General features: G+C 44.0%; 2 protein-coding genes across 11 annotated transcripts; one reads left to right on the top strand and one right to left on the bottom strand.

Annotated features, from left to right (window-relative positions):
- The first annotated feature begins 1,325 nt into the window (after positions 1–1,325).
- Trmt10b (tRNA methyltransferase 10B) lies at positions 1,326–24,316 on the top strand. 10 transcript variants are annotated; one of them, XM_057790409.1, is made up of 10 exons: positions 1,326–1,370; positions 2,750–2,819; positions 4,452–5,795; positions 6,384–6,492; positions 9,879–10,003; positions 12,323–12,475; positions 13,025–13,103; positions 13,724–13,791; positions 16,211–16,334; positions 17,495–18,158. In XM_057790409.1, exons 3-10 carry the CDS (start codon positions 5,610–5,612, stop codon positions 17,650–17,652), a joined length of 1,002 nt encoding a protein of 333 aa, XP_057646392.1. In that variant the 5' UTR covers positions 1,326–1,370; positions 2,750–2,819; positions 4,452–5,609; the 3' UTR covers positions 17,653–18,158. The 10 variants fall into 10 exon arrangements, with proteins under 10 accessions (XP_057646392.1, XP_057646391.1, XP_057646389.1 ...); XM_057790408.1 differs by having other exon boundaries at positions 1,330–1,544; positions 5,583–5,795; XM_057790406.1 differs by having other exon boundaries at positions 1,330–1,544.
- Exosc3 (exosome component 3) lies at positions 19,362–25,008 on the bottom strand. Its single transcript, XM_057790403.1, has 4 exons — positions 24,303–25,008; positions 23,612–23,761; positions 21,476–21,627; positions 19,362–19,698 (listed from the first exon to the last, which is right to left on the bottom strand). Exons 1-4 carry the CDS (start codon positions 24,822–24,824, stop codon positions 19,497–19,499), a joined length of 1,026 nt encoding a protein of 341 aa, XP_057646386.1. The 5' UTR covers positions 24,825–25,008; the 3' UTR covers positions 19,362–19,496.

Here is a 25,008-nt window from a genome sequence, read left to right as displayed (position 1 = left end):
GCAAGCACACGGTGGCTCACAACCGTCTGAAATGAGATCTGGTGCCCTCTTCTGGCCTGCAGGGATACCTGCAGGCAGAACATATACAAATTTATTTAAATAAATCTTTTTTTTTATTTTTTTTTATGGTTTATTTAACTTTATTTTATGTGCATTGGTGTGAAGGTGTCAGATCCCCTGGAACTGGATCTTCAGACAGTTGTGAGCTGCCATGTGGGTGCTGGGAATTGAACTCGGGTCCTCAGGAAGAACAGTCAGTTCTCTTAACCGCTGAGCCACCTCTCCAGCCCATAAATCTTTTTTTTTTTTTTTAAAAAAAAAAAGCACTAGGCATAGTGGATCACAACTAGAATCCAGCGCTTGTAAGACTGAGGCAGGAGGATAGTGGATTTGAGGTCAATTTGGGTTACATGATAGGACCCTGGTTTTGTTTTTGTTGTTGTTTGTTTTGTTTTTAATTGAAGTATGGATTGGGAAGAGTTGTGCAAAGAAAATAGTGCACGAAGAAGGAATACAACCAGGCTTTGGGTTCATGAGAGGGAGAAAATTCAGGCTCATCTGTTGGTTGTATGGTCTCTCTAAAACTAACTCCTGGGACTGCATGAGTTAATCTGAAAGTAGCAGATTGTCTTAATGCAAGGCTAGGGGTCGGGGCTGGAGAGATGGCTCAGCAGTTAAAAGCATTGGCTGCTCTTGCAGAGGACCTTGCTTCTCTAGCCCACGTGGCTGCTCATAACTCTCTGTAACTCCAGTTCTGACGTTCCCAAGCACCAGGCACTCAGAGGTGCACGTACATATGTAGGCAAAGCACCCATACACATAAACAAAAATAAATCTTAAAAAAGACAAGGAAAGGTCGTTTCGCCAGTTTCTGGCTTGGTACGTGAAGGGAGATACACAGGAATGTAGCCGCCACTAGACTCTTGCCTGTTAAATCTTGTTTGGGTTTTGAACTTGGACAGTCTGGTGGCATAGGGAGCTGTGTACTAGGGAAGGCGCTGTGTTAGCTCATGGGCCTTTTTGGTTGAGGGGAAATTCAGGACACCATAAGGGCCCCATACTGACAGAAGACAAGGCAGGTGGTTTAACGCTTGGTTCGGCCCAGTTTCGCTGTGTCCAGCTAGCCAGAAAGCGACTGGTCACCTGTTTGAGCTGCGTAAGGTCTGCGAGGAGCTGGAATTGCCAGCCTCAACTAATTTACGGATGCCCATAATACAGATGCCCAGCTAGCCTACTGGCATCCTCTATAGAGTTGCCGGATTGAAAACTATAACTCCCAGAATGCCACTCGAAACTGAGCAGGATCCGGAAGTAGTTCGGGGGCGGGACCAATTGTTTTTGATCCACACTAAGCAAAGTGTGGTCGTCAGGTACGCGGGTGGCAAGGGCGGGGAGACGGCACCGGTTTTAAAGGTTGGTTAGAGACTACTGGGTCCCACCCTGAAGCCAAGGCACCCACAGTCTTGGGGTTTCTGGGGCTTGCCTCCCCTCGTTCGCAGCCTACGGGCCAGCGGGACCCGCGTTCCCTGCGGCCTGTGGTCCAGGTAGGTGTTCTAGTGCTGAAGGTTAGCTTTGGGGCCCCACTACCCAGAATGAGAAAATGGGAGACCTGTGCACGCTGAGGATGATTGGACACTTAGCGTGGGCGTTTGTGCGCATTCGGTGGCACTTGAGCTATGAAAGGTCTGAGGCCCCAGGGATGGTGGAGTTAATGCAAAAAGTATTTATTGAGTACCTGAGTAAGCATTTACTTGTAAGGGTGTGGGAAAAATCAGACAAAAAAACAAGTGGGTAGTGTTGGATAGTGAAAATATGCGTGAGCTGAGGACGTGTGAGATTAAGGAAAGATCATCGTGGGCAGAGAGAACAGTTTTGCAGGGACATCGGGATATTTAGTCTGTTTGGGGAATAGGTAGACCAGAGAGAGCTAAAGAAAATTGATGGAGTTGGAGCTAGCAGGAAAGATGGCTCTTGTGGAGGGTCCGAGTTTGGTTCTCAGCATCCATATCGTGACTGCCAGTAAACTTCAACTCCAGGGATCTGATGCCTCACATTTCCGTGGGCGTCTGTACTCACATACACATGGATACATAATTTTTTTTTTTTTTTTTTTTTGGTTTTTCGAGACAGGGTTTTTCTGTGGCTTTGGAGCCTGACCTGGAACTAGCTCTGTAGACCAGGCTGGTCTCGAACTCACAGAGATCCGCCTGCCTCTGCCTCCCGAGTGCTGGGATTAAAGGCGTGCGCCACCATCGCCCAGCCTGGATACATAATTTTTAAAAATAAAATTTTAGGCCTTTAACCCAGCACTTGAAAGGCAGAGAGAGGCGAGGCGGATCTGTGAGTTGGAGACAAGCCTGGGCTTCTTAGTGAGATCCTATCAATCAGTCAAATCAAATCAAATAAATGGATCCTTTTAGGAAAAGGAAAATTGATGGAAGGGATAGGCTGCAATGATCTGTGTAGATACTGGACTACTGTAAGTGAACTGGAAAATGCTGCAGATTCTAGGCAGAAGGGTGGTATAATTTTCAAAAATTTAGATACTCATCTATCTGCTGCTATCTATGAATATATATATTCATGAATTTAGGAATATATTTATTAATATCTATTTATGAATATATATATCATGAATTTATTTACTTATTTTGAGACAGGGTCTCGGGTAGTCCAAACTAGCCTCAGACTTTATGTGTTGCCAAGGATGACCTTGAACTTCTGACCCTCTTGTTTTCTACCCTCCTAGTGCTAATGTCACCTGAGTTGTCACTGCTGGTTAGGCAGTACCAGGGATTGGATCTGGGGCTTTTTGCATGGTAAGCAAGCACTCTACTCTGTTACTTTCAGCCTTTGCTGTCCTGGAACTCGCTCTGTGGACCAGCCTGGCCTCAAACTCAGAGAGATTCACCAGTCTCTGCCTCCCGAGTGCTGGGATTAGAGGCGTGTATCACCTCTGCCCAGTTCCTAGGCTGCTCTTGCTTAGTACAAGTTCCGGGTGCAGAGGTAAATGTTTGAGCTCTTTCCCTGGAAGGATTTATGGTAGAGTAGGAAAAAGGAGAACAACCAGTTTGAGTTGAACTCAAAGCAGTCGAAAATTGGAACCTCATAAAGGTGGAATAAATGTCACTGCCAAATTCCCCAGATACACCATTGTTGTATCAAGTACTTAGCAGCTCTGTTGAATGACTAAGGCTCAAAGTTTTTTTGTTTTGTTTTAATTTGAGATGGGATATAATCACTGTGTGGGCTAGACTGGCCTAGAAGTCACAGTCTCCCTGCCTCGGCCTAGCTGCTAGGGTTACAGGCTTGAGGAAAGGCTCTCTGCCTTGAGAAAAGATTTTTTAAACTAAGGAGTGAAATGCCAAATCTGGGCATAGATAATGTCTTGTTCAGGTTGATCAGATCTGTGTGGTTTTTTTAAGATTATTTTTAATTGTGTGTGTATGTGTGCTCATACATGCTCACACAAGTGTATGTGGATGCAGTTGCCATCAGAGTCTAGAAAAGAGTATCTGATCCCCTAGAGAGCAGCTATAGGCAGTGAGCCACCTGATATGGGTGCTGCTAATAAAACTCGGGTCCTCTTTAGAGCAGCAGATGTATGTGCTTTGATGCTCAGCTGCACCTTTGTCTTTTGAGGACTCTTAGATGATAACCTCTTTCAGCACCTACTGAATTCCCATTGCGTGCCAGGATTCATGCCATCCACCAAAGGTGCAAGCTCAAGAAAGGTGGCTCTGCCTTCAGGAGTGTGCAGGCAGATACAATATAGACTCAGGGTAGGGACTGGAGAAATGGCTCAGCGGTTAAGAGCACTGGCTGGTCTTCCAGAGGCTCTGAGTTCAATTCCCAGCGACCACATGGTGGCTCACAACCATCTGTAATGAGGTCTGGTGCCCTCTTCTGGCCTGCAGGTATACAGACAAAATATTGTATACGTAGACTCAGGGTAGTGGCTGATGTTATCTTTATTGGATTCCCTCTCATAAAAAGCACCTTCAGGGACTACAGAATTTAGGAAGGCGCAAGGAACAAAAAACAGAAAAGAAAGTAGTTAAGTTCAACAAATGCCAAATATTGCCGATTGCAAGGTCTTTGTTGTTGTTTAGGATTTACTTATTTGTATTTTATGTGTACAACTGTTTTTCCTTCATGTGTGTCTGTGAACTTTGATTCCTTCGGAGGCCAGAGATGGCATTGGATCCCTGGAACTGAAGGTAGAGAGGGTTATGAACCGGTATGTGGGTGCTGGGAACTAAACCCAGGTCCCCTGTGAAAGCAGCCAGTGACCTGACTGCTGGACTATCTCTCCAGTCTTATTCGCAGAGTCTCTCAAAGGAATTCAGTTTGGCAGGAAAGCATCAACCCCGGCTTTCGAGCTTTTTAAGCAGCAACCATGGAAGATTCTAGAGCCCCTCAAAATTCTCCTATCTCTTTTTCCTTCTCAGCTAGACTTCCAAAGAGACATTAGAACAATTCACTCCCCAACAGGATCTTTATTTTTTATTTGTGTGTGTGCATAATGTGCTGGTGTGTATGCCATGTCACATATGTGGAGGTCAGAGGACAGCTTGGTGGAGTCAGTTCCTTCCTTCACATCTACATGAGTTCCAGGGGTTAAACTCAGGTCTTCTTGCTGAATCAGCTCATAAGACTCCTGTGGCTAGAACTTTTTTACCCCTGAGCCATAGGTCCCCTTATAATTCTTTTGACTTTTTTTTGCTCATTTTAATAAGGTGAGATTATGGCCAGACGGTGGTGGTGCACACCTCTAATCCCAGCACTCGAGAAGCAGAGGCAGGTAGATCTCTGTGAGTTCAAGGCCAGCCTGGTATACAGAGTGAGTTCCAGGACAGGCTCCAAAAAGTCACAGAGAAACCCTGTCTCAGAAAACAAAAAAAACAAACAAAAAAAGCAAAAGTGATGTGGATGATTAGTTTGTGTGAACGTCTAAGAGCAGTGCCATCACACGGGTTTGGATGTTTTTGTTTAAAAAGATTTATAGTCGGCATTGCTTTCCATACATGAAAAGAGTGGCACTTCTAGAATCCTTAGAGAATGTGTTGTTTTCCTCATTTCTCTGGAAGAATTCTATATTCTATTTAATTTTGTATATGCCGTTAGCTTTCTGATACACTCAGTAAATAAATACATCTCAAACTTAACCTGCACGGTAGCTTTGACCTGAACTTCTAACTACACAGGAGCCTGAGACTGGAGGATTACTGTTTTGAGGCCTGCTTGGAGTACAGAGTGAATTGAAGGCTTCACAGTGAGACCCTGTCTCAAAATAAAAAGTAAAAAGAGAACCGGGGATCTAACTCGGTGGTAGAGTGCTTGTCTAGTGCATGCAAAGCTCTGGATTCTATCCTTAGTAACACAGAAAGAAGGGAGGAGGACTCTTAAATAGACCTAGAGATTTAGATTATTAGTGTATTTGGCTCTTTACTGCTGACCATTTGCCGAATTACCTCTCTGGAATACTCAGCGGCATGCTTTCCTTAGTTCAGTCCGTCTGGACCAGTACCACACACCTGCTCACCACTAACACAGTAACGCTAGTTCTCGGTTGGCTGTAGGGTTAGCTGTGTGAGTGGCGTGAGCGCATGGACTGTAAGTTAGAAGAAAGTGCTCAGAAAGCAGAGTCGCTGGGGGTGCAGGGACCAGACGGTTCCCAAGACGACGGAGGTGAAGATGGACTGTCTGAGATCTTCCAGCTGCTGCAGATGGATGTGGAATACGAGCACCGAGAGGAAGAGGCGCGCCCTGCAAACAGTGCAGCATGGGGCTCGGTGAGCTTGCCCTGAGGAGTGTCCCAGAGAACCCGGCTCTAAGGGTCGATCAGCAGATGAAAGGAGTTAAGAGTGAATTTTGTGTGTTCTAAGTGTCGAATCCATCCCTGCTGGGTTGATGAAGGTTTCGTTTTCATTTGAGTCTTAAGAATGCAAATAGAAATTCAAAAGAAATTTTGATATGCCTCTAAAAGGGTCAAGGACTCCCAACTCTGTTCTTAGATTCTGTCCCAAAATGAGTTTTCTCTAACCTGGAAGAGTCACTGTTATGATGCTGGGGGGAGGTAATGTTCTCTCTAATTGTAATTATTCAGTTCAGGTGCTGTTGCCTTGCATGGCCCTGAGTCAGATCCCAAGCAATGCATACAATCATAATAACTCAGCACTGTGTATAGTGAATATTCACCAATGGAAGTAAAATAGCAAAGAAATCATAAAATTAAACACAAGCCAGTAGTGTTGTTTTTAAGACAAAAATACTTTTTCCTCTCTAACTTTATATATAAATGAAGAAAGGTAACTGATGTCCATTTTCCTTTCTGATTCTTACGGAGTTCTCAAATAATTTTGTTTTCTGGATAATGTAAGAAAAATGTGCAGAGAAAACAGAGACACTGGGAAAGGATAGTCTCCTCGAAGAAGAGCAAAAGGAAGCAGGAAAAAGAAAGAAGAAAAGTCAAGCGTGCAGAACACCCAGGTAATGATAACTGCGATCGTATAATTTATAACATAAATTGTAAAATTACAAAATATAGTAAGATAAAACAAAAACTATTACATTGTAGTTGAGCAAAACAAACAGAAGGAAAGGAGCCTGAGAGAAGGCGCAATAATCAAACACCCACTCAGGAATCCCATAAAAACACTAAACTGGAAAATATATGCTCAGAGGAACGGGTGCAGAGCCATGCAGGCCCTGTGCAAACTGTCTCAGTCTCTGTGAGTTCACTGATGTGAGCTGTCTTCGTGCTGATTTACAGGGCCTTGTTTCGGTAGGGTCCTCCATTCCCTCTGGCTTTTTAGCTCTCCCAGCCTCCTCTTCCCTGGGACTCCTGAGTCCTGAGAGATTTGATAGAGACATCCCCTTAGGACTGAGTGTTCCAAGGTCTCTTACTCTGCGTTGTCTGGCTGTGGGAGGAAGCCTCTCTGGTGGTGACTGAGCAAGACACTGATCTGAGTTCAGCAGAGTGTCATTAGGAGTCATTTTATTGCTGTGTATTCAGGGTTTTTGTTTATGTGGGGTTTTTTTTTGGTTGTTGTATTTTTCATTTGTTTGTTTTAGTTCACTAGTACTTGATTTTCCCCTAGGTTCCTGGGCTATCTAGTCTCTGGTTCTTGGCCATTCAAGCAGTGTCAGTATGGGCTCCATCTCATGGAGTGGGCCTTTAGTCAGATATTGGTTGGTTACTCCACAAGCTTTGTGCCATCATTGCCCCAACATATTTTGCAATCAGGACACCATTGTATATCAAAGGGTTTGTGGCTGTCTTGGTGTTTACATTTCTCTTTTGCTAGCATACAGAGTACCTTCCTGTACCAAAGACAGGTGAAGGGTGAAGGCTCTATTTAGGCCACCAGCTCAGCTTCTCCATGTTCAATGTGTTGTGTAGGTGTTGTCTGCAGCAATGGGGCCTTGCTGTCAGTTTGTGGTGAACAACTTATAGTCTTGGCAACAGACTGGTGTAGCAGGCTTTCTTGTCAGACTATCTTTGGATCCCTAGCCTGCAAATACTGACCTGGAGACTCATTATTAATTGTGAGAGCTTGGCCTTTAGCTTAGGCTTGTCTCAACTCTTTTTTGTTTTTGTTTTTTTGGTTTGTTTATTTGTGGGTTTTTTTTTTTTTTTTGGTTTCTTTTTTTTTTTTTTTTTTTTGTTTGTTTTTGTTTTTGTTTTTCGAGACAGGGTTTCTCTGTGGCTTTGGAGCCTGTCCTGGAACTAGCTCTTGTAGACCAGGCTGGTCTCGAACTCACAGAGATCCGCCTGCCTCTGCCTCCCAAGTGCTGGGATTAAAGGCTTGCGCCACCACCGCCCGGCTTTTTTTGGTTTCTTGAGACAGGGTTTCTCCATAGCTATTTATTTATTTATTTATTCATTCATTCATTCATTCACTCATGGATTCATTATGTATACAATGGTCTGTCTATGTGTGTCCCTGCAGACAGAAGTTGGTACCAGATCTTATTACCTGTGGTTGTGAGCCACCATATAGTTCCTGGGAATTGAACTCACGACCTCTGGAAGAGCAGTCAATGCTCTTAACCACTGAGTCATCTCTCCAGCCCTGCTCTTTTGGAACCTGTCCTGGAACTAGCTCTTGTAGACTAGGCTGGCCTTGAACTCACAGAGATCCACCTACCTCTGCCTCCTAAGTGCTGGGATTAAAGGTATGCGCCACCACCACCCGGTACTCAACTAGCTCTCATAACTTAAATTAACCCATTTATATTAATCTACGTTCTATCACGTGGTAACATCTCTCTTCCATTTTGCACCTCCTGTTTCCTCTCAATCTTTTAACGACTCCGCCTTTCTTCTTCCCAGAGTTCCCTCTCTGCCCAGAAGTCCTGCCTAGCATTGCTGTTCAGCTTTTTATCGTACCAGTCACAGCAGCACATCACACAGTAGAAATATTCCCTAGCAGCCTAGGTTGTTTGCGGATTCTCATGGGGCCCCTTTGACCAACAACTCAATGAGATATAACCTGATCCCAGTACTGGAAGATTCTTTGGTAATAAGAGATGACCAGCTGAGACTGTCTCCCTTTTTTTTGTTTGTTTTTTGTTGTTTTTGTTTTGTTTTTCAAGACTGGGTTTCTCTGTAGACTTGGAGCCTGTCATAGAACTCACACTGTAGACCAAACTGGCCTCAAACTCACAGAGATTCGCCTGCCTCTGCCTTATTCGAGTGCTGGGATTAAAGGTGTGCACCACTACCGCCTGACTCTGTCTCCAATTATTTGGATCACCTTCATATACGTATATATTTTAGGAAGCTTCTATTATATTAGGTTTCCATACTACCCCTCAAATGGTCCTTAATTTCAGGTGTCTCTCCCTGTATTCCCCCTTCCATATCCCTCTCTCCTTCCTCTCCCTACTTGATCCTCCTATTCCATCCCCTCCATTCATCCGTCCATCCATCCATCCATAGCTATCTATTCTATTTTCCTTTCCTATGGAAATCTGTCTCCCTCTAGTCCCTTACTCCATACCCAACCTTTGTGGTCCAATAGATTGTAGTTTGGTTATCATTGACTTAACAGCTAATATCCACATATAAGCAAATGTATAACATATTTGTCTTTCTGGGTCTGGGATACTTTGCTCAGGATGGTTTTTTTCTGGTTCCATCCATTTACCTGCAAATTTCATGATGTCAGTTTTTTAACTACTGAGTAATACTCCATTGTATAAATGTATCACATTTTCTTTTTCTTCTGCCGTGAGACATCTAGGTTGTTTCCATTTCTAGCTATTATGAACAAAGCAGCAATGAACATGGTTGAGCAAGTGTCTCTGTGGATGAAGCACTCTTTGCTTGAGTGGTATAGCTAGATCTTGGGGTAGATTTTCATATTCCCGAGGAACCACCACACTGACTGTACAAGTTTGCACTCCCACCAGCAATGGATGAGTGTTCCCTTTGCTCCACATCCTCGCCAGCACGAGCTATCACTTGTTCTATTTATTTATGTTAGCCATTCTGATGGTGACATCTCCAAGTAGTTTTAGTTTGCATTTCTCTGATGGCTAAGGATGTTGAACATTTGTTTTCTCAGCCATTTGAGTTTCCTCTTTTGAGTATTCTGTTTAAATCTATAGCCCATTTCTTAATTGGGTTATTTGGTTTCTTGATACCTAGTTGTTTTTTTTTTAATTCTTCATATACTTTGGATATTAGCTCTCTGTCAGATGTGGAGTTGGTAAAAATCTTTCCCCATTCTGTAACTGCTGCTTTGTCCAAATGATGGTGTCCTTTGCCACGCAGAAGCTTCTCAGTTTCACGAGGTCCCATTTATTTGTTGTTGATCATTGTGCCTGTGCTAGCCCACTCTTAATCCTCTCTGGTGTTTCTGTCGCAGGCACCTGCCCTCAGCACAGCAAACGTTTTTTGAAAGCGTTAACCAAAGAGAAACTTTTGGAAGCCAAACACTCAGGACCAAGACTGTGTGTTGACTTGAGCATGACCCAGCACATGTCAAAGAAGGTAGACTATTGAGAGCCTGAGGGAGGCATGGAAGGGAGCAGCCTTTGTGAAGGGGTGACCATCACCAGCTTCTGTGGCTCTCTAGTAATCCAGAAGGGTCTGGTTTTCTATTCTTGGTGACCGAGTTCCACGGTGACTTTGGGAAGGAACACGTGTTCTTTGGTTTATTTTGCAGTTTGTCTTCTCCTTTGAGTCTCCCACTCTGGCCTTGATGTTTTCTGGATCAGTTCTCCAGCACTAAGTCTTTGTCCTTCTGCTTAGAAGAAAAATACTAGCTTGGCTGCCTGTTGTGGGGAGGGTTCCTGGTGGGAGGTCTTTGCAGTGTTTATATTTTAGTTATTTCTCGTTATTTCCTCTAATGAGGGAGGGATTTACCCTGTCGGGTTCTGGAGATGGCTGAACACATCCTGGTCCTGGACAGATGAGATTGACAGCAGTGTATTAGTCTCATGGACTCACAGCCTAGGGAGGAGATATGGCATGCTTCACAAAGCCACATGGGATTATACTGTTGGACTAGATGTCCAAACATCAGGGAGGAGTTGCTCCAGACACCACTCACACAACCACAATTGATGCAAAAGCAAGAGGATTTTTATTCTGTCATGACAGGGCCCTTCAGGTTCGGGATATGAAGGACCTCGATAGCTGTTACAGCCCATCTTTTAAAGCTAAAAGCCACAGACACAAGGGGGGGACCTGTAGGTTGTTTTCCAACTTATTGGATTGGCTTATTCAAAGGGTTACTAGCAGTGATTGGTCTATTCCAGGGCAGGAGAATAGCTGTGTGATCAGGTGATAAGGGAGAGCATCTGTAGTCCATCCTGACCTTTGGTTCAGTGACTAAATTAATACATCAGGAACTGAGTCAACATCTGTGGGTTGTCTTTGCCTTAATTCCCAAAATGGAGTTACGTTTGAAGATTATTCACAAGGACACAGGGGGATGAGCAGTCCAGTATGTGTGTGGGGGCGACTGTCCCTTTTCCAAGATAGAGTGAGTGTAAGGTTTTAGAAAAATGTCTTAGGGTTGAGGGGGGCTTACAAATGCATTTAGAGTCTTTCAATACTTGGGAAGAGAAAGCAATGGGCTGGCTTTGTAGTATCAAGGGCGAGATGTCCCCCATGTCCCAGTGGACAATATGGTTGACTTGTTTGGATGGTTTCATGGGCTGCTCGGGGGCAAAGAGGAATAAACAGGAACTGTGCCTCATTCACTCGATTAGAAAGGCTTTTAGCTGGGGGTACTTGCTTCATTCGGAAAGGCAGACTGCAGGGGAGCTTGGATTTGGCTTTTGAGTCGTCTCAGTTGTGCCAGAAGTCAAAACTGCACATAATACTGGGCCTAAATTTGAGGCCTTACACCATAGTGAATCTTATTTCAGGCATCACTGTTATGTGTGCTAATGGTACATGTTTCTCAGAGAAACTAGGAGGACTGCATCTCTAAGGTTCTCTCAGCAGAACCTCTAACTGCAGCCTTCCAAAAAGTGAGCGATGTCCGGAAGGTGGTGGCACTCGCCTTTAATCCCAGCACTTGGGAGGCAGAGGCAGGCGGATCTCAGTGAGTTCAAGGCCAGCCTGATCTACAAAGCAAGTTCCGGGACAGGAGCTGTTACTTAGAAAAGCCCTGTTTCAAAAAACAGAGGGAAAAAAGTGAACAAGGAGGCAGGGTGTGGTGGTGCAGCCTTCAGTCCCTGGTCTGTGGAGGCAGAGGCAGCAGCCATGAACAAGAAGACAAAACGTGCACAAGGCAGTCTCCCTTTATGTTAACTGGGAGAGCAGATCAAATCAAACCCAACGCCTGTTACGCCTTTTAATCAGTATAGCACAAATCAAGCTAAATTATGAAACAACTTTCTAGGATTGCAGGGGAAAGTTAAAACTTTAACACACTGTGGCATCTCTTAAAGTTAGGGCAATGGTGCCAGATGTACCCGATGGAGCACGAAAGTGTTGCTACTCCATCCTTTTTAAATAATTTAAATACTGAACATAATAAAAAAACTTTAGATAAAAGCAGAAGCAATCTTCCCAAATATCATTAAATATACAATGGCAGAGTCAGGAGAGGAATTTTCAGACTTTGCACTCAGGAATATTTCCGGACTAGCACCGTTGCCTTAACCCTGGTCTGTGTGTGTGATGTCATGGAGTATAACACTTCTCCAGGTGCTATTTCCTGGAGTAAAGGGGGCCAGGCTAGTTCATGTGGGTCTGGCGGCACAGCATGCACTGGGTGACTGCTGCGGACCACAGCTAGTAGGCTGGCAGGAGCTGTCCCTCTTGTTCTGCTGAGTTGTCCTCATCGCTTTACAGGAACTGAGCAGGTTGTCTGCACAGATCCGAAGGTTGTATGGTTCAAACAAAAAAGCCAGCAGGCCCTTTTGGATCTGCCTCACTGGATTCTCAACCGACAGTCTCCTCTATGAAGAGTGTCTGAGGATGAATGATGGATTTTCTGCTTACTTGGTAAGAATCTTTGACCCCTGAGATGTCTGAAAGTGCTCCTGTCCTAGTAGGAAGACTTTACTCTCCCATTCCGTGGTGTGCAGCTTGCTCTCTACCTGTGATTTTCACATCCACACATTTAACTGCATCTGTATTGCATCTGCTTATTCTTTTATTTAGTGTCTGTATGTGTGTATCCCGTGGCATAAATACAGAGGTCAGAGGACAATGAGAGTTGTTTCTCTTTCCACCACATGAGTCCTGGGATAAGACTCAAGGCAGGCTTAATGGCTTTTTACCCACTGAGCTGTCTTACCCCCCAGCTTAACCATAGTTAAGCTTAACCTTCTGGGAGCCCTGGTCACTTTCTGTCTCATTTCTGTGGTTTGTGTCTGTGCTTGTGTGTTTGTCTGTTTGTTTCAGCTAAGCACTTTGCAAGAATCTTTCAGACCTGCAGCTCCCAGGACAGTGGAGCTGTGCCTGAGGAGCACTAGATGCTCAGGAACTGTGTGAGTGCACACCATGCTGTTCTAACGCCACTTCACCTGTGCGCTATTCTCTGTGTTCCAGCTGGATGTGACAGAAGAAGACTGCTTTAGTTTATTTCCTCTGGAAAGCCTTGTGTACCTGACTCCCGACTCAGAACGGGGTAAGTACCTTCTCTGCCCACCTGACTTCATGGACTACTTTGTTCCTCGTTTTTTGTTTCATCATCATTGGTCCTCACTCCGTCCAAGAGAACGGGGGAGGAGAAACTGGGGGGATGGGCAGATACCCAGTGCTGTCAAGGTTAGTCCCATCTCCAGTTGGACTCTGTGTATGTGTTTATAGCATATATTTAAAATATATATTAAAAACAGTGTTCTCTATATATGGATATATATATATATATATATATATATATATATATATATATATATATATATATACACACACACACCCACACACACACCCACACACACATTACACACTCTCACGCACACAGAATATCCTGTCTGATATAGTTTTCACACTTGCTAGTATTAGGGTGGTCGTGGTCCTCTCATATTTCCTCACGTTTCTCTGCAGTTCTGGCCCTGCTTCCTTCCTAACATAGTGTCGCTTTGAGCACATCGCATGCATTTTCACATCTGCTGTCTGCTCTGTCATCAGAGGATTAGCTTTTGTTGTTTTGTATTAACATTGGTGATATTTCTTTCCTTTTCCTTTCTTTGGATTTAGAAATTATAAAACAAATTTGATCTCAGTGGCCTTCATTTTTTTCATTAGCCCTTGAAGAAGTTGATCAGAACACGGTGTACGTCATTGGTGGACTTGTAGATGAAAGCATTCAGAAGGTAAGGATACATTTTAGACCATTGATAGTAGAGGCATTTGCCCCTTGTTATCTTACTCAGAAGGCCTAGCCCTGTTCCCTGCCTGGGAACAATAAGAGCTTGTTCCAAGAACACCCTCCTGCCTGGAGGTGTCCCTTCTTCTTGGGTCGGCCTTCAGGAGCAGAACCTGAAGTCAAAGTAGTTCTTGGTGATGTAGACACAGCCATTTTGCTTCTTCTCTTCTTTCTGCCAGGATGGCTCTGATCCTGGCTTAGCACTTTTCCACACTTGGTTTTCTGGGAGAGATAGTTGGCTTCTTCTAGGCTAACTTTCTTACTGGTGTGAGAGTCATATTCCCACAGGATCTCAAATCAGTAGAACTGTCCGGGTTTCTTCTTCAGATTTATTTTTTATTTTATGGATATGAATGTTTTGCTCATATGTATGTATGTCTGTCGTCACCATGTGCATGCCTGGTCAAAAGAGGGCATCAGATCCCCTAGAACTATAGTTATAGATTCTTGTTAGTCACCTATAGGTACTTGGAATCAAACCCAGGTCCTCTGTAAGAACAGCAAATGCTCTTAACTGCTGAGCCATCTATCCAGCCCCTTGTTAGGTGTCTTTTGTTGAATTGGAGCTTCATTGGAATAATTAAACTGTTACTGAAGTTTTAATTTTTGTTTCTGTTATACAAATATTAATTTTTTGCTTCTGTTCACTAATTAGCATACATTAAAAAGACATAATAGTTTACATTTGCAGACAGGAACATAGTGAGAAATAAGTGTCCGTTCCACCTTGGACCCCTCAGCTCACAAGGCGCCATGGTTCACTTTTCTTAGGTATATTTGTTGGTCTGTTTTACATGTGCTTATCATGTATGTAGAAGTATTTTGTGTGAAACAGACATATATGAAGCACATGTTTAACACAGATGATACTGAGTTTTAAAACTAAGTACAGCTAAGTATTTGAAGTTAAGTGTTCTGCGAGACATGGCTAAACACACACGCACTTAATCCCAGAACTCGGGAGGCAGAGGCAGGCGGATCTCTGTGACATCAAGGCCAGCCTGGTCTTCAGACAAGTTCCAGGATAGCCAGAGCTACACAGAGAAACCCTGTCTTGAAAAAACAAAACAAAACTAAGTGTTCCTTAGTGTCATAATAATAATAATCTAAAAAGGGCAGTGGTCCCCTGCAGAAGTCTGCTAATAGGAATTAGGAAGTCATTGTTTTTGTTGCTCCCAGTGTAGTCAGTGATTCAGGCAGCGGATTAAGTGAAGCCATTCCCAGCTATCTGAGATACATACTCAGTGTGCCCTGGCAGAGTACCAAGGCACAGTGTACCATTACAGTGAAGCCATTGTTGGTTATCATCATCTCCAAATTTGATGAGCCTGAGTATCACTAGGAGAGACATTCTGTCTCCTGGTGTGCTACTCTTTCCTGTCAAGTATTCTTGCTCAAAATTTGAAAAATGTAAATTTAATCATGAGGAAACAAGAAGTCTAGGATGGGACATTCTGCAAGACAATGGGACGCTCCAAAAAGCCACTGTAATAGAAACTAAAACAAACGGGTTGTTTTAAAAGAATGTAGAAAATAACACATTGTTAAATACAGTGGCGTGTCTATGGCCCCATCTGCCTGGGAGCCCGTGGCAGGAGAATCCTGCCTGTGGATTGAGCTCTCTAAATGAAAACCTGTCAAGTGCACTATGGACACCTTGACTGGATTATAGGGGAAAGCTTTAGAAGAGACATCAGGGAGACTTTAATAGTTCGGTTGTATGTTAAATAATCTTTCAGGAGCCGGGCGATGGTGGCGCACGCCTTTAATCCCAGCACTCCGGAGGCAGAGGCAGGCGGATCTCTGTGAGTTCGAGACCAGCCTGGTCTACAAGAGCTAGTTCCAGGACAGGCTCCAAAGCCACAGAGAAACCCTGTCTCGAAAAAAAAAAATAATAATAATCTTTCAGGATTTTCAGAAATGAAAAAGAAGTAGTGTGTTAAAGGAGACCGCCATTGCTCTCAGTGAGAGGCTAATTGTTAGATGTCTGTGATCACTTTCAGGCAAATATGGTAACGTGTTAGCTGGCAGATGAAGATGACAGGAATGGGAATTAATTTAATGAGTCTCTGAGATTTCTTAGATTTGAGATTTTTAAAAGAAACAGTTGAGAATGGGGAAGAGCTATTGCAGAGGCAAGGGTCACACTCACCTTCTGCCTTGTCACATCCTCCTGAGACAGGCAGGTGGCCTCCTGGCGGCCACGAATGGGGTGCACTGTTCGGATGTGTAATTTGAGTACGTTGTCCTCCCTTATCTTTCTACCAATAAAAGTAGCAATGTGTAGGAATTCTCAATGTTGGCGGTGTCCATTACAATGAACATCTTCATGTATAATTTTTATAGTAAGAAAATTTGATTTACAGAAGGTGACATTCCAAAAAGCTCGAGAACACTCTGTGAAGACAGCCCGTTTGCCAATCCAGGAATACATGGTCAGGCGCCAGAATGAGAAAAACTACCATTCAGAAATACTGGCCATCAATCAAGGTACTGCTCACATCATCAAACCCAACATGGTTTTTTTTCCTGGCCATTTACTAGTCTTTTTTCTTGGCTGGTCACTATGTTTTCTGTGTATTCAGACTGGTGCTTTGCTTGCTTGCTTCCTTTCTTTCTTTCTTTTTTCTCTTTCTTTCTTTCTTTCTTTTCTTTTTTTTTTTTTTTTTTTTTTTTTTGTAGCTTTGGAGCCTGTTCTGGAACTTGCTCTGTAGAATAGGCTGGCCTCGAACTCACAGAGATCCACCTGCCTCTACCTCCCATGTGCTGGGATTAAAGGTGTGTGCCAGCACCGCCCAGCTTGCTGCTTTGCTCTGAGTCCAGTGCCTCTTGACTCAGTCTCCAGTGACTCATGTACCTAGACTCTCCTTCCTGTACTTGCTGGCAGGCATCTGGCCACTGAGAGGCATTCCTCATTTTTTTTGTTCCTGGCTGAAAGGATCCTTTGCCTAGAATACCCTGCTGTCTGCTTTCATTGGCCAGTATCTTCAGTTAGGTGCCTCTTGGCTGCCTTTCCTCCCACTGCGGGGCCACCTCAACCCCTTGCTTGTGTTCCCATGGTGCTGCCTTCCTCTGTTGCAGAGTTATTAAAGCATGGGGGGCCGACTTGTTGGGGTTTCTGTCCCACCCGGTACCCCATAGCCGGCAAGTCCCAAAGAAAATCACACAGAGATCTCCATAAGTTATAAAACTGATTGGTCCATTAGCTCAGGCTTCTTGTTAACTCTTGTAGCTTATATTAATCCATTGTTCTTATCTATGCTAGCCACATGGCTCGGTACCTTGCACAGTGGGGTAGGTCACATGTTGCTTCTTTGGTGGTCTGGGCTGGACTGTAGGAATGGGCTTCCTTCCCAGAATACTCCTGTTTTCATCGCCCCGCCTCTTTCTGCCTGGTTGACCCGCCTATACTTACTGCCTGGCCAATCAGCATTTATTTAAAACATGCTTGACAGAATACAAACAATTCTCCTGCACCAAATTACCTCTTCACAAGCCTTTCCTCTCAGTGTGTACGTAGGCAGGGCCTTCTCTCTTCCCATCCTCTACCACCACGTAACTCAAGAGGACACTGGACCAGTGAAACATTCCACAACACCCTTTTCCACATTAGTCTTTCACTAGTCTGTCCTCCTGTTTCCCTCCAACAGTGTTTGATATCCTGTCCACTTACTTTGAGACTCACAGCTGGCCTGAAGCACTGAAGAAAGGAGTTTCTCCAGGAAAAGGCTACATTCTTCGGAATCCAGTGGATGATAGGCAGTGTGAGATTCCAGATGTAGTGGGTAAAGCACCAAAGGTGTCCTGACTAGAGGACAGGGTAAGGGGTAGCAGTGACACGCACCTGCCTTTATGTGTTGTCATGGGTCTCTGAAAGCCTTTAATGGCAAGGACCACATGTTTATGCTTTGTGTCACCTACAGTGCCTGGAAATTACAGTGCTCACTGGAAATGTCCTGATAAAACATAATATTATGGCTTTTCAAAAAAAGTTTATGTTTGCGCCGGGCGGTGGTGGCGCACGCCTTTAATCCCAGCACTCGGGAGGCAGAGGCAGGCGGATCTCTGTGAGTTCGAGACCAGCCTGGTCTACAAGAGCTAGTTCCAGGACAGGCTCCAAAACCACAGAGAAACCCTGTCTCGAAAAACCAAAAAAAAAAAAAAAAGTTTATGTTTGAAGGAATTGTCAAAATACATGGCATTTTGGATGTTAATTCATGTTTTGTACATTGAGCTCTTTGTGAAATGTCTATCTTTAGAGATGTAATTGTCAGGGCTTTTTACTGAACTTGGATAAAATTACTTTTCTCTCACCTGTATATGTGAGGATTCTTCCCCAGCAGGCACATGCGCACATCAGCTTTGCTGTCTCCGCCGGGCAGGCCCGACTGACGTTTTTTCCTGTGGCTCTCACTATGGTCCCCAAGTGCTCCTCTCTTCTCGTCTGTGTAGTTTTGCCTTCTGAGCCTCACACAAACCAAGAGCTTTGCACACACATACACCCCAGATCTATTCAAAAAGCAAACATGTAGTTATTGATAAATCCAGCAGAGAGCAGCCGGGAAGGAATGCTGCATTCTGACACACAAGCACACTTACCCACTATCTGTTACACAGACAGAAGGCTTCTTGTGTTCAGATAAAACTGTTACTCCCATTTTGGGTTAACTTGAAAGTCAAGCTGCTAACAAATTCAGATGTTTTGTTTCTCAAAAGAATCAAAAGGATCTCTCAGCATACTTCCTTCTCTTTTCCCAGTCAATCCCTTAGGAACTATATATTATACATTATTACTGAAAATAGGCTATGCCTCAGAATACCCCTTAAGTTCTCATACAAGATGGGCCACAGCCACACAGGCTTCATTCAGGGGTGCAGAACTCATGCTCAGAGGCCTGAAAACCCAGAACCACTTAACTCGTATCACTTGCCAATCTAGCTTTTTAATCTCATAACATAAATAGCATAGAATTTTCTCTCTGACCCAAGTCCAAACCTCTCCTCTTTATCTAAAACCTGGAGCATTTTTTTTTTTTTAAGATTGTGGTAACTGATGTTAACTAACATTTAGCTAGAATAGGATCAGAAATCCTCATATACTATTAAGAAAAAAACTGAAGACATAAAAATATCATGTTAAGTTACAACATCCTATAACTTCAATTTTAAAAACATAAATACACAGTGGTCAAGCCTTGGGCCGTGTGACACCCTGAGCTTCAGTATGAGGATTGCTCATACACTTGGAACTTTTCAACAAGGTCAGTATGTGAGTATGAGCTCTTACGGGATTCATAACAGCTGGCTTATGGGATTACAGATGGATTTCCCTCTGGCAAATAAGTTTACTATTATAACAAACAATTTTAATGTTGAGTTATAGCTCATTATAGAAGCTGTACTATACATCAGTTCCCTACAGAACTAAGGGAAATAACTTCAAACAATGCTATATACAAAATTTATTATATAAAAATTTATAATTTTCTTATCTATGTATGAGTGAAGACCAGTAACTCTTAGAAAAATATTTTATTGGACTCTAGTAAGACAATATGCATCTTCTAAAGATCTGACAGGAAGCAATTCATCTGAAAAAAAGATTTCCCCAGGAAACAGTCTTGACTAAAATGAGCCATTAAAGGTGCTCTGTCAACTCTCTGCCAATCTGGCAAAGATTTGTCTCCTTTGATCTGTTGTCATGTGTTCACAAGCTTCTAAGACATTCGCCAAAATTAAAGTCTGCTGAATGGTTTTTGCCTTGACCCATATCCTTCCATTCATTCCAAACACAATCTCCAGTGGATAGAGTTTTCCCAGCTCTTGCACGATTTCACAGTCTGGAGCTAATAACCTGGTAGGAAAGACAGACAAGAAAGTTTAATGAAGCAGTTGGACATGTTTTTTTTTTTTTTTTTTTTTTTTTTGGTTTTTCGAGACAGGGTTTCTCTGTGATTTTGGAGCCTGTCCTGGAACTAGCTCTTGGAGACCAGGCTGGTCTCGAACTCACAGAGATCCGCCTGCCTCTGCCTCCCAAGTGCTGGGATTAAAGGCGTGCGCCACCACCACCCGGCTGCAGTTGGACATGTTGAGGCTCTCCTAAGGAGACTCTTTCTCTGGGTAGTTCTCTGTGGTTATTCAAAGCCCCTCAGCATTGTACCCAAAACAAGGCACACGATGCCATCTGATGCCCCTTCTCTTGTGCAACCCTCCCCTAGCCCTTTTTTATTTGAAGATGAAATCTAGCTAGGTTACTTAAACTAGTCTCAGATTTGTAGATTTGAAAACTGTCCTGCCTTCCCAAGTAGCTGGGACTACAGGAATATGCCACTGTGCCCAGCTCAATGCCCCATTTCTTCCAAGAACCTTCTACTTTTCAGGCATACCAGAGTTTACAGTCATGTCACCAATGTTGTATAACATATAAATGTATAAAGTCTCTTTCCCCTGAACACCTTAATTCTAAGACTTGAGGATCATAGCTTATTTTGGGGGGCAGGAAGCAGTGGTGGCACACACCTTTAATCCCAGCACTCAGAAGACAAAGGCTAACAGATCTCTCGAGTTCAAAGCCAGCCTGGCCTACAGAGTGAGTTCCAGGACAGCAGGGCCACATAGAAACCCTGTCTCCAAACAACAACAAAAAGAGGGCACACAAACTTGAGGGACATACAGACTTAGGGGTAGGAGGCAGGCAGAGGAGGAAGGTAGGAAAGGATTGTGGGACAAGTTACAGGAGAGATGGAGAGAATGAGCAACAAAACACACTGCATGAAATTCTCAAAAGAACTAGAAAATTTTTTTTTCCTTTTTTTTTTTTTGGTTTTTTGAGACAGGGTTTCTCTGTGTAGCTTTGGAGTCTGTCCTGGAGCTTGCTCTGTAGACCAGGCTGGCCTTGAACTCACAGAAATCCGCCTGTCTCTGCCTCCTGAGTGCTGGGATTAAAGGCGTGAGTTACCACTACCCGGCTAAAATATATTTTTAAATTTTCATTAAAGCAGTGCAGTTAACAGGTATAACTTACTTTCTTTTTTCTTTTTCCTAATTTATTTAATTTTATTTTTTTCCATATTTATATTGAGCTCTACATTTTTCTCTGCTCCCCTCCCTGCCTCTTCCCTATCCCCATCAACCCTCCCCCATGCTCCCAATTTACTCAGGAGATCTTGTCTTTTTATACTTTCTACTTCCCATGTAGATTAGATCTATGTAACTCTCTCTTAGTGTCCTCATTGTTGTCTAAGTTCTCTGGGATTGTGGTTTGTAGGTTGGCTTTCTTTGCTTTATGTTTAAGAACCACCTATGAGTGAGTACATGTGATAATTGTCTTTCTGTGTCTGGGTTACCTCACTCAAAATAATGTTTTCTAGTTCCATCCATTTTCCTGCAAAATCCAAGCTGTTGTTATTTTTTTCTGCTGTATAGCACTCCATTGTGTAAATGTACCACATTTTTTTTAAAAATCCATTCTTCGATCAAGGGGCATTTAGGTCGTTTCCAGGTTCTGGCTATGACAAACAAAGCTGCTATGAACATAGTTGAGCACATGTCCTTGTGGCATGATTGAGCATCCTTTGGATATATACCTAAAAATGGTATTACTGGGTCTTGAGGAAGGTTGCATAACTTACTTTCTAATTAAGCCCAAAGTCACTTTGAAGAGCAGACCATCCTGCCCAATCACACCCATTCCATTGGCCCGTCCACAGCTGTCAATACAGACCATCTCTGGTTCCATGTCTTTATTAGCAACCACACACTGGCCATAGATGAGATCTCCAACCTATAAGGTTAAAAGAAAAGTAAGTTCTCTTCCATTCATCATATATCCTACAGGTGCTGTGCTGGTTCTGTTTTGTGGGCAAGAATGCCAGCAAGCCACAGTTCTCAAGCAGAGGGACCAGTGATACTACTTTCAAGTTGAGTCCTCCCTTCATAACCATGAAATCCTCCAGCAAGAGCCATTTCAGGGTCTAAGAACACCCTTCAAAATTGCACTGTCCAAATTATATGTGGTTAAATTTATATTTAACCTTGTATCTAATTAAGACATACAAAATTCAGTTCCTCATTGCATTAGCTACTTTTGAACTGTTCAACAGCCACACATAACTAGCAATAACTAGCAGTCAGTGCAGATACAAAAACTAAACCTGGTGTCATTGGAGAATGTTCTATCAGTTCTACTTACAAAAAGTTACATATTTGACCAGAGGAAGGAAAAACTCTTGACATCCATATTCAAAATAAAATGGGACAGTGGTAATTCACAAATGCTACTTCATGGAAGATTTGCTTTAAACTGTTACAAAACCCAACTTTAAAATAATGAAGCTAAGAAACAATTAATTTGTTCTCTTCACTCAACATTAAAACACTCACAGGTGAGAGTTGCAGAGCTGGCTCACAGGTTACGAGCACTGCTGCTCCTGCAGAGGGTCCAGGTTAGCACCCTCCTAGCAGCTCACAACCAGTCACACTCAAGTTTTAGGGAACCTGATCTTCTTTGTCTGACCTCCACAAGCAGCAGTTACAGTGGGCAAATACATACATGGAGCCAAAACACTCTCAATATGTATACATTAAAAAATAACTTTTAAGTACCCACTATTTAGGGTAACTACAAAGCCTAGAGAGAATCATAACACACTTTATGGCTTTCAGGAACACATGGTCTTGCATGGGGCAATGAGAATGAATAAACTCACAAATTCAAGAATAAATCCAGTGCTATGGTAATGATACAGGAAAGTGATGATGATGAATGACTTGACAGAGTCACCTCAAAGGATGGGTGTCTCCCGGGGTGAGGAGACGCTGCAATCCAGACAGGACCATCATGAATAAAGACCCCGGAAAGAAACAAAGTTCAGTGGTGCTGAGAAGCTTGAGCACCGTTACAGGAAGTGCACTAGTGTGAGGGCAGACCCCTGGGGCACAGTGCCAGTAAATGCTGTAGGGCTTGAACAATCCTGTTTTTCCTGTTAAGAACGGGAATATGGGGCTGGAGAGATGGCTCAGTGGTTAAGAGCACTGGCTGCTCTTAGAGGTCCCGAGTTCAATTCCCAGCCACACAACCATCTATGATGGGATCTGATGCCTTCTTCTAACATAAAGTCGATAGAGCACTTATATTCATGAAATAAATCTTAAAAAAAAAATCATATATAAATTTCTTTTTAAAAAAGGGAATATGTCACTATGAGGATGTCAACAGATGGAAGCAGGGGTATTAAAGAGACTGCTGCCCAGTTCTGTCAAAAGAGAACAAGTGCTTGAACGTGGGGAGACAAATCAGCAGGCAAAAGATCTGGAACAAATCAGATCAAGTGACTAAAGACCCGTGAGAGTTGGACAAAAAGTGGCATAGGTGCCATCAAGTTCTGGCTCACATGCATCCTCAGGAAGAATATGTCTGAGCTCAACCAGAAATCCTGCAGTAACGAGATTATGCCTCTGTCAGCTCCAAGGATTTAGAGCCAAGATGAGAAATGGGTGACAGTGCCAGCGTCCCTTAGACTAGGGTCATTTTCCTTGTGAGGTGGGTAAGAACATGGCAGGTAGCAGGCATAACCCCTCAACCTGGGAGAGAAGAAGCAAGCACACAGCCCTGGCTCTGGAGCTGCAGTGCCTCAGTAACTCCTGGAAAGCATCTCTGAGAACTGGAAAGACCGGTTATGCTCTGGAGACAATTTAGGTCGCCCTCTGACAGTTATGGGGAATGGCTATTCTTTCTCATTGGTGAAACCAAAGGCTCCCATAATTACCTGAACATTTGGTCTGTTTCTTTTAGTTGCTCCTTCAAATGCCAAGTAAGACAGAGAGGCTGGCTCACTCCCTCCAACATCAACTTTGAATATATCTCCAGATTTAGCGATCACTATGCCAATCACATGGTCTCCTTTCACCGGTACATACTACAAAACAGAGCGAAAGAACAACCATAAACGACACGAATACTACTATAAAATACCTCCAGCAAGTTTTATCAAGGATACTCAGGGTGGGTCTCAGCCAATCCTCCCAGCTCAAACTCTTCAGTAGCTGGAAGTTCAAAATCGGCCCGCACCAGTCTAACTTTGGAGCCTCTAACCCGGGGTTGACCTGGGTCGGGTTTCACACTTCAGCATCTTTATACATCCGGTGGCACATCCATTAGACACTTCCTATGTGAAAGCTTTTACTTATTCTACGAGAAATTTAACTCCCTGTAATTTAGGCTCATTGCAACTGGGACTCCAAACGGCAAGCCTGCTGCTTCCTACTCTTGAGCCTTTTTCTCCTTTCGCCCTTCTCAGGATGTGTTTCTCCTGTGGTTCCTCTAAAGAAGACGCACAGAGGGACCTAGAGGCGAGCGCGGCTCTAGGCTCGTCTTAACCTCTCCTCCCACTCGCAGGGAGTCTTCCCGGAACTAGGACTCCGTTTTCGCAGCGGCACTGCCTCTCCGAGTCTGCTCACCCGCTTCTGTTGAGAGTCCACCCAGTAAACTCCACCGCTGCCTCCTCCGGGCTCCTTGTGACGCAGGCGGCCACACTTGGTGACCAGCAGGCGGTCCCCGCAGCGTCGCAAACCCGGGCCACAAATGACGCGCATCCGCGGGCGCGTCCCCGCATTGAGACGTAACTGCTGCTCCCCGGCGCCGCCGAGGCCGTCTACGTCGTCGTGCTCCGGCAGCACCAGCTCCTCCCCGGGGAGGACCACCTGATTCAGCACTTTGTGTGCTGCCCGCGCCTGGCAGCGAGCCACGGAATCCGCCGTAACCGACAGTACTTCGGCCATTGCGGGAGTCGTCGCAGCTTCCGGTATTCTACTTCCGCTTCCGCATAAACTAGCCCACCCACCAGGGTTATCCCTTTCCGGTGGTTGTGGGCTTTTCGAATTAGACGTTATCCTCCCAACTAGTCCGTACAGGTCGTAGGTACTTCTCCCGTCCCCAAACAGCCGTGACTGTACTAGCGGCTCACCCATCCTGTGGTCCATCGAGGGTGGGTGAAAGAAACCCGCCGCTGGCCAGGCGGTAGTGGTGCATACATCCTAACACTTGAGAGGCAGAGGCAAGCGGATCTCTGTGAGTTAGAGGCCAGCCCTGGGCTACAAGACCTGGTTCCAGTACAGGCTCCGAAGCTAGGAAGAAACCCTGTCTCGAAAAACAAAACAAAACAAA

Source organism: Chionomys nivalis, chromosome 16 (assembly GCF_950005125.1).
Source record: "Chionomys nivalis chromosome 16, mChiNiv1.1, whole genome shotgun sequence".
In the NCBI taxonomy this organism is placed as follows: domain Eukaryota; kingdom Metazoa; phylum Chordata; class Mammalia; order Rodentia; family Cricetidae; genus Chionomys; species Chionomys nivalis.
Note: the sequence above shows the minus strand (reverse complement) of the source record. Positions and strands in the feature narration are given on the sequence as shown.

Coding starts and splice junctions, on each gene's coding strand:
- Exosc3 (XM_057790403.1), bottom strand. CDS start 24,824: ATGGACCACAGGATGGGTGAGCCGCTAGTACAGTCACGGCTGTTTGGG. Junction 23,762..24,302: donor TGGACTCTCAACAGAAGCGG/GTGAGCAGACTC, acceptor TCTGTTTTGTAG/TATGTACCGGTGAAAGGAGA. Junction 21,628..23,611: donor GAAACAGACCAAATGTTCAG/GTAATTATGGGA, acceptor TTAACCTTATAG/GTTGGAGATCTCATCTATGG.
- Trmt10b (XM_057790409.1), top strand. CDS start 5,610: ATGGACTGTAAGTTAGAAGAAAGTGCTCAGAAAGCAGAGTCGCTGGGG. Junction 5,796..6,383: donor ACAGTGCAGCATGGGGCTCG/GTGAGCTTGCCC, acceptor GGATAATGTAAG/AAAAATGTGCAGAGAAAACA. Junction 10,004..12,322: donor CCCAGCACATGTCAAAGAAG/GTAGACTATTGA, acceptor ATCGCTTTACAG/GAACTGAGCAGGTTGTCTGC.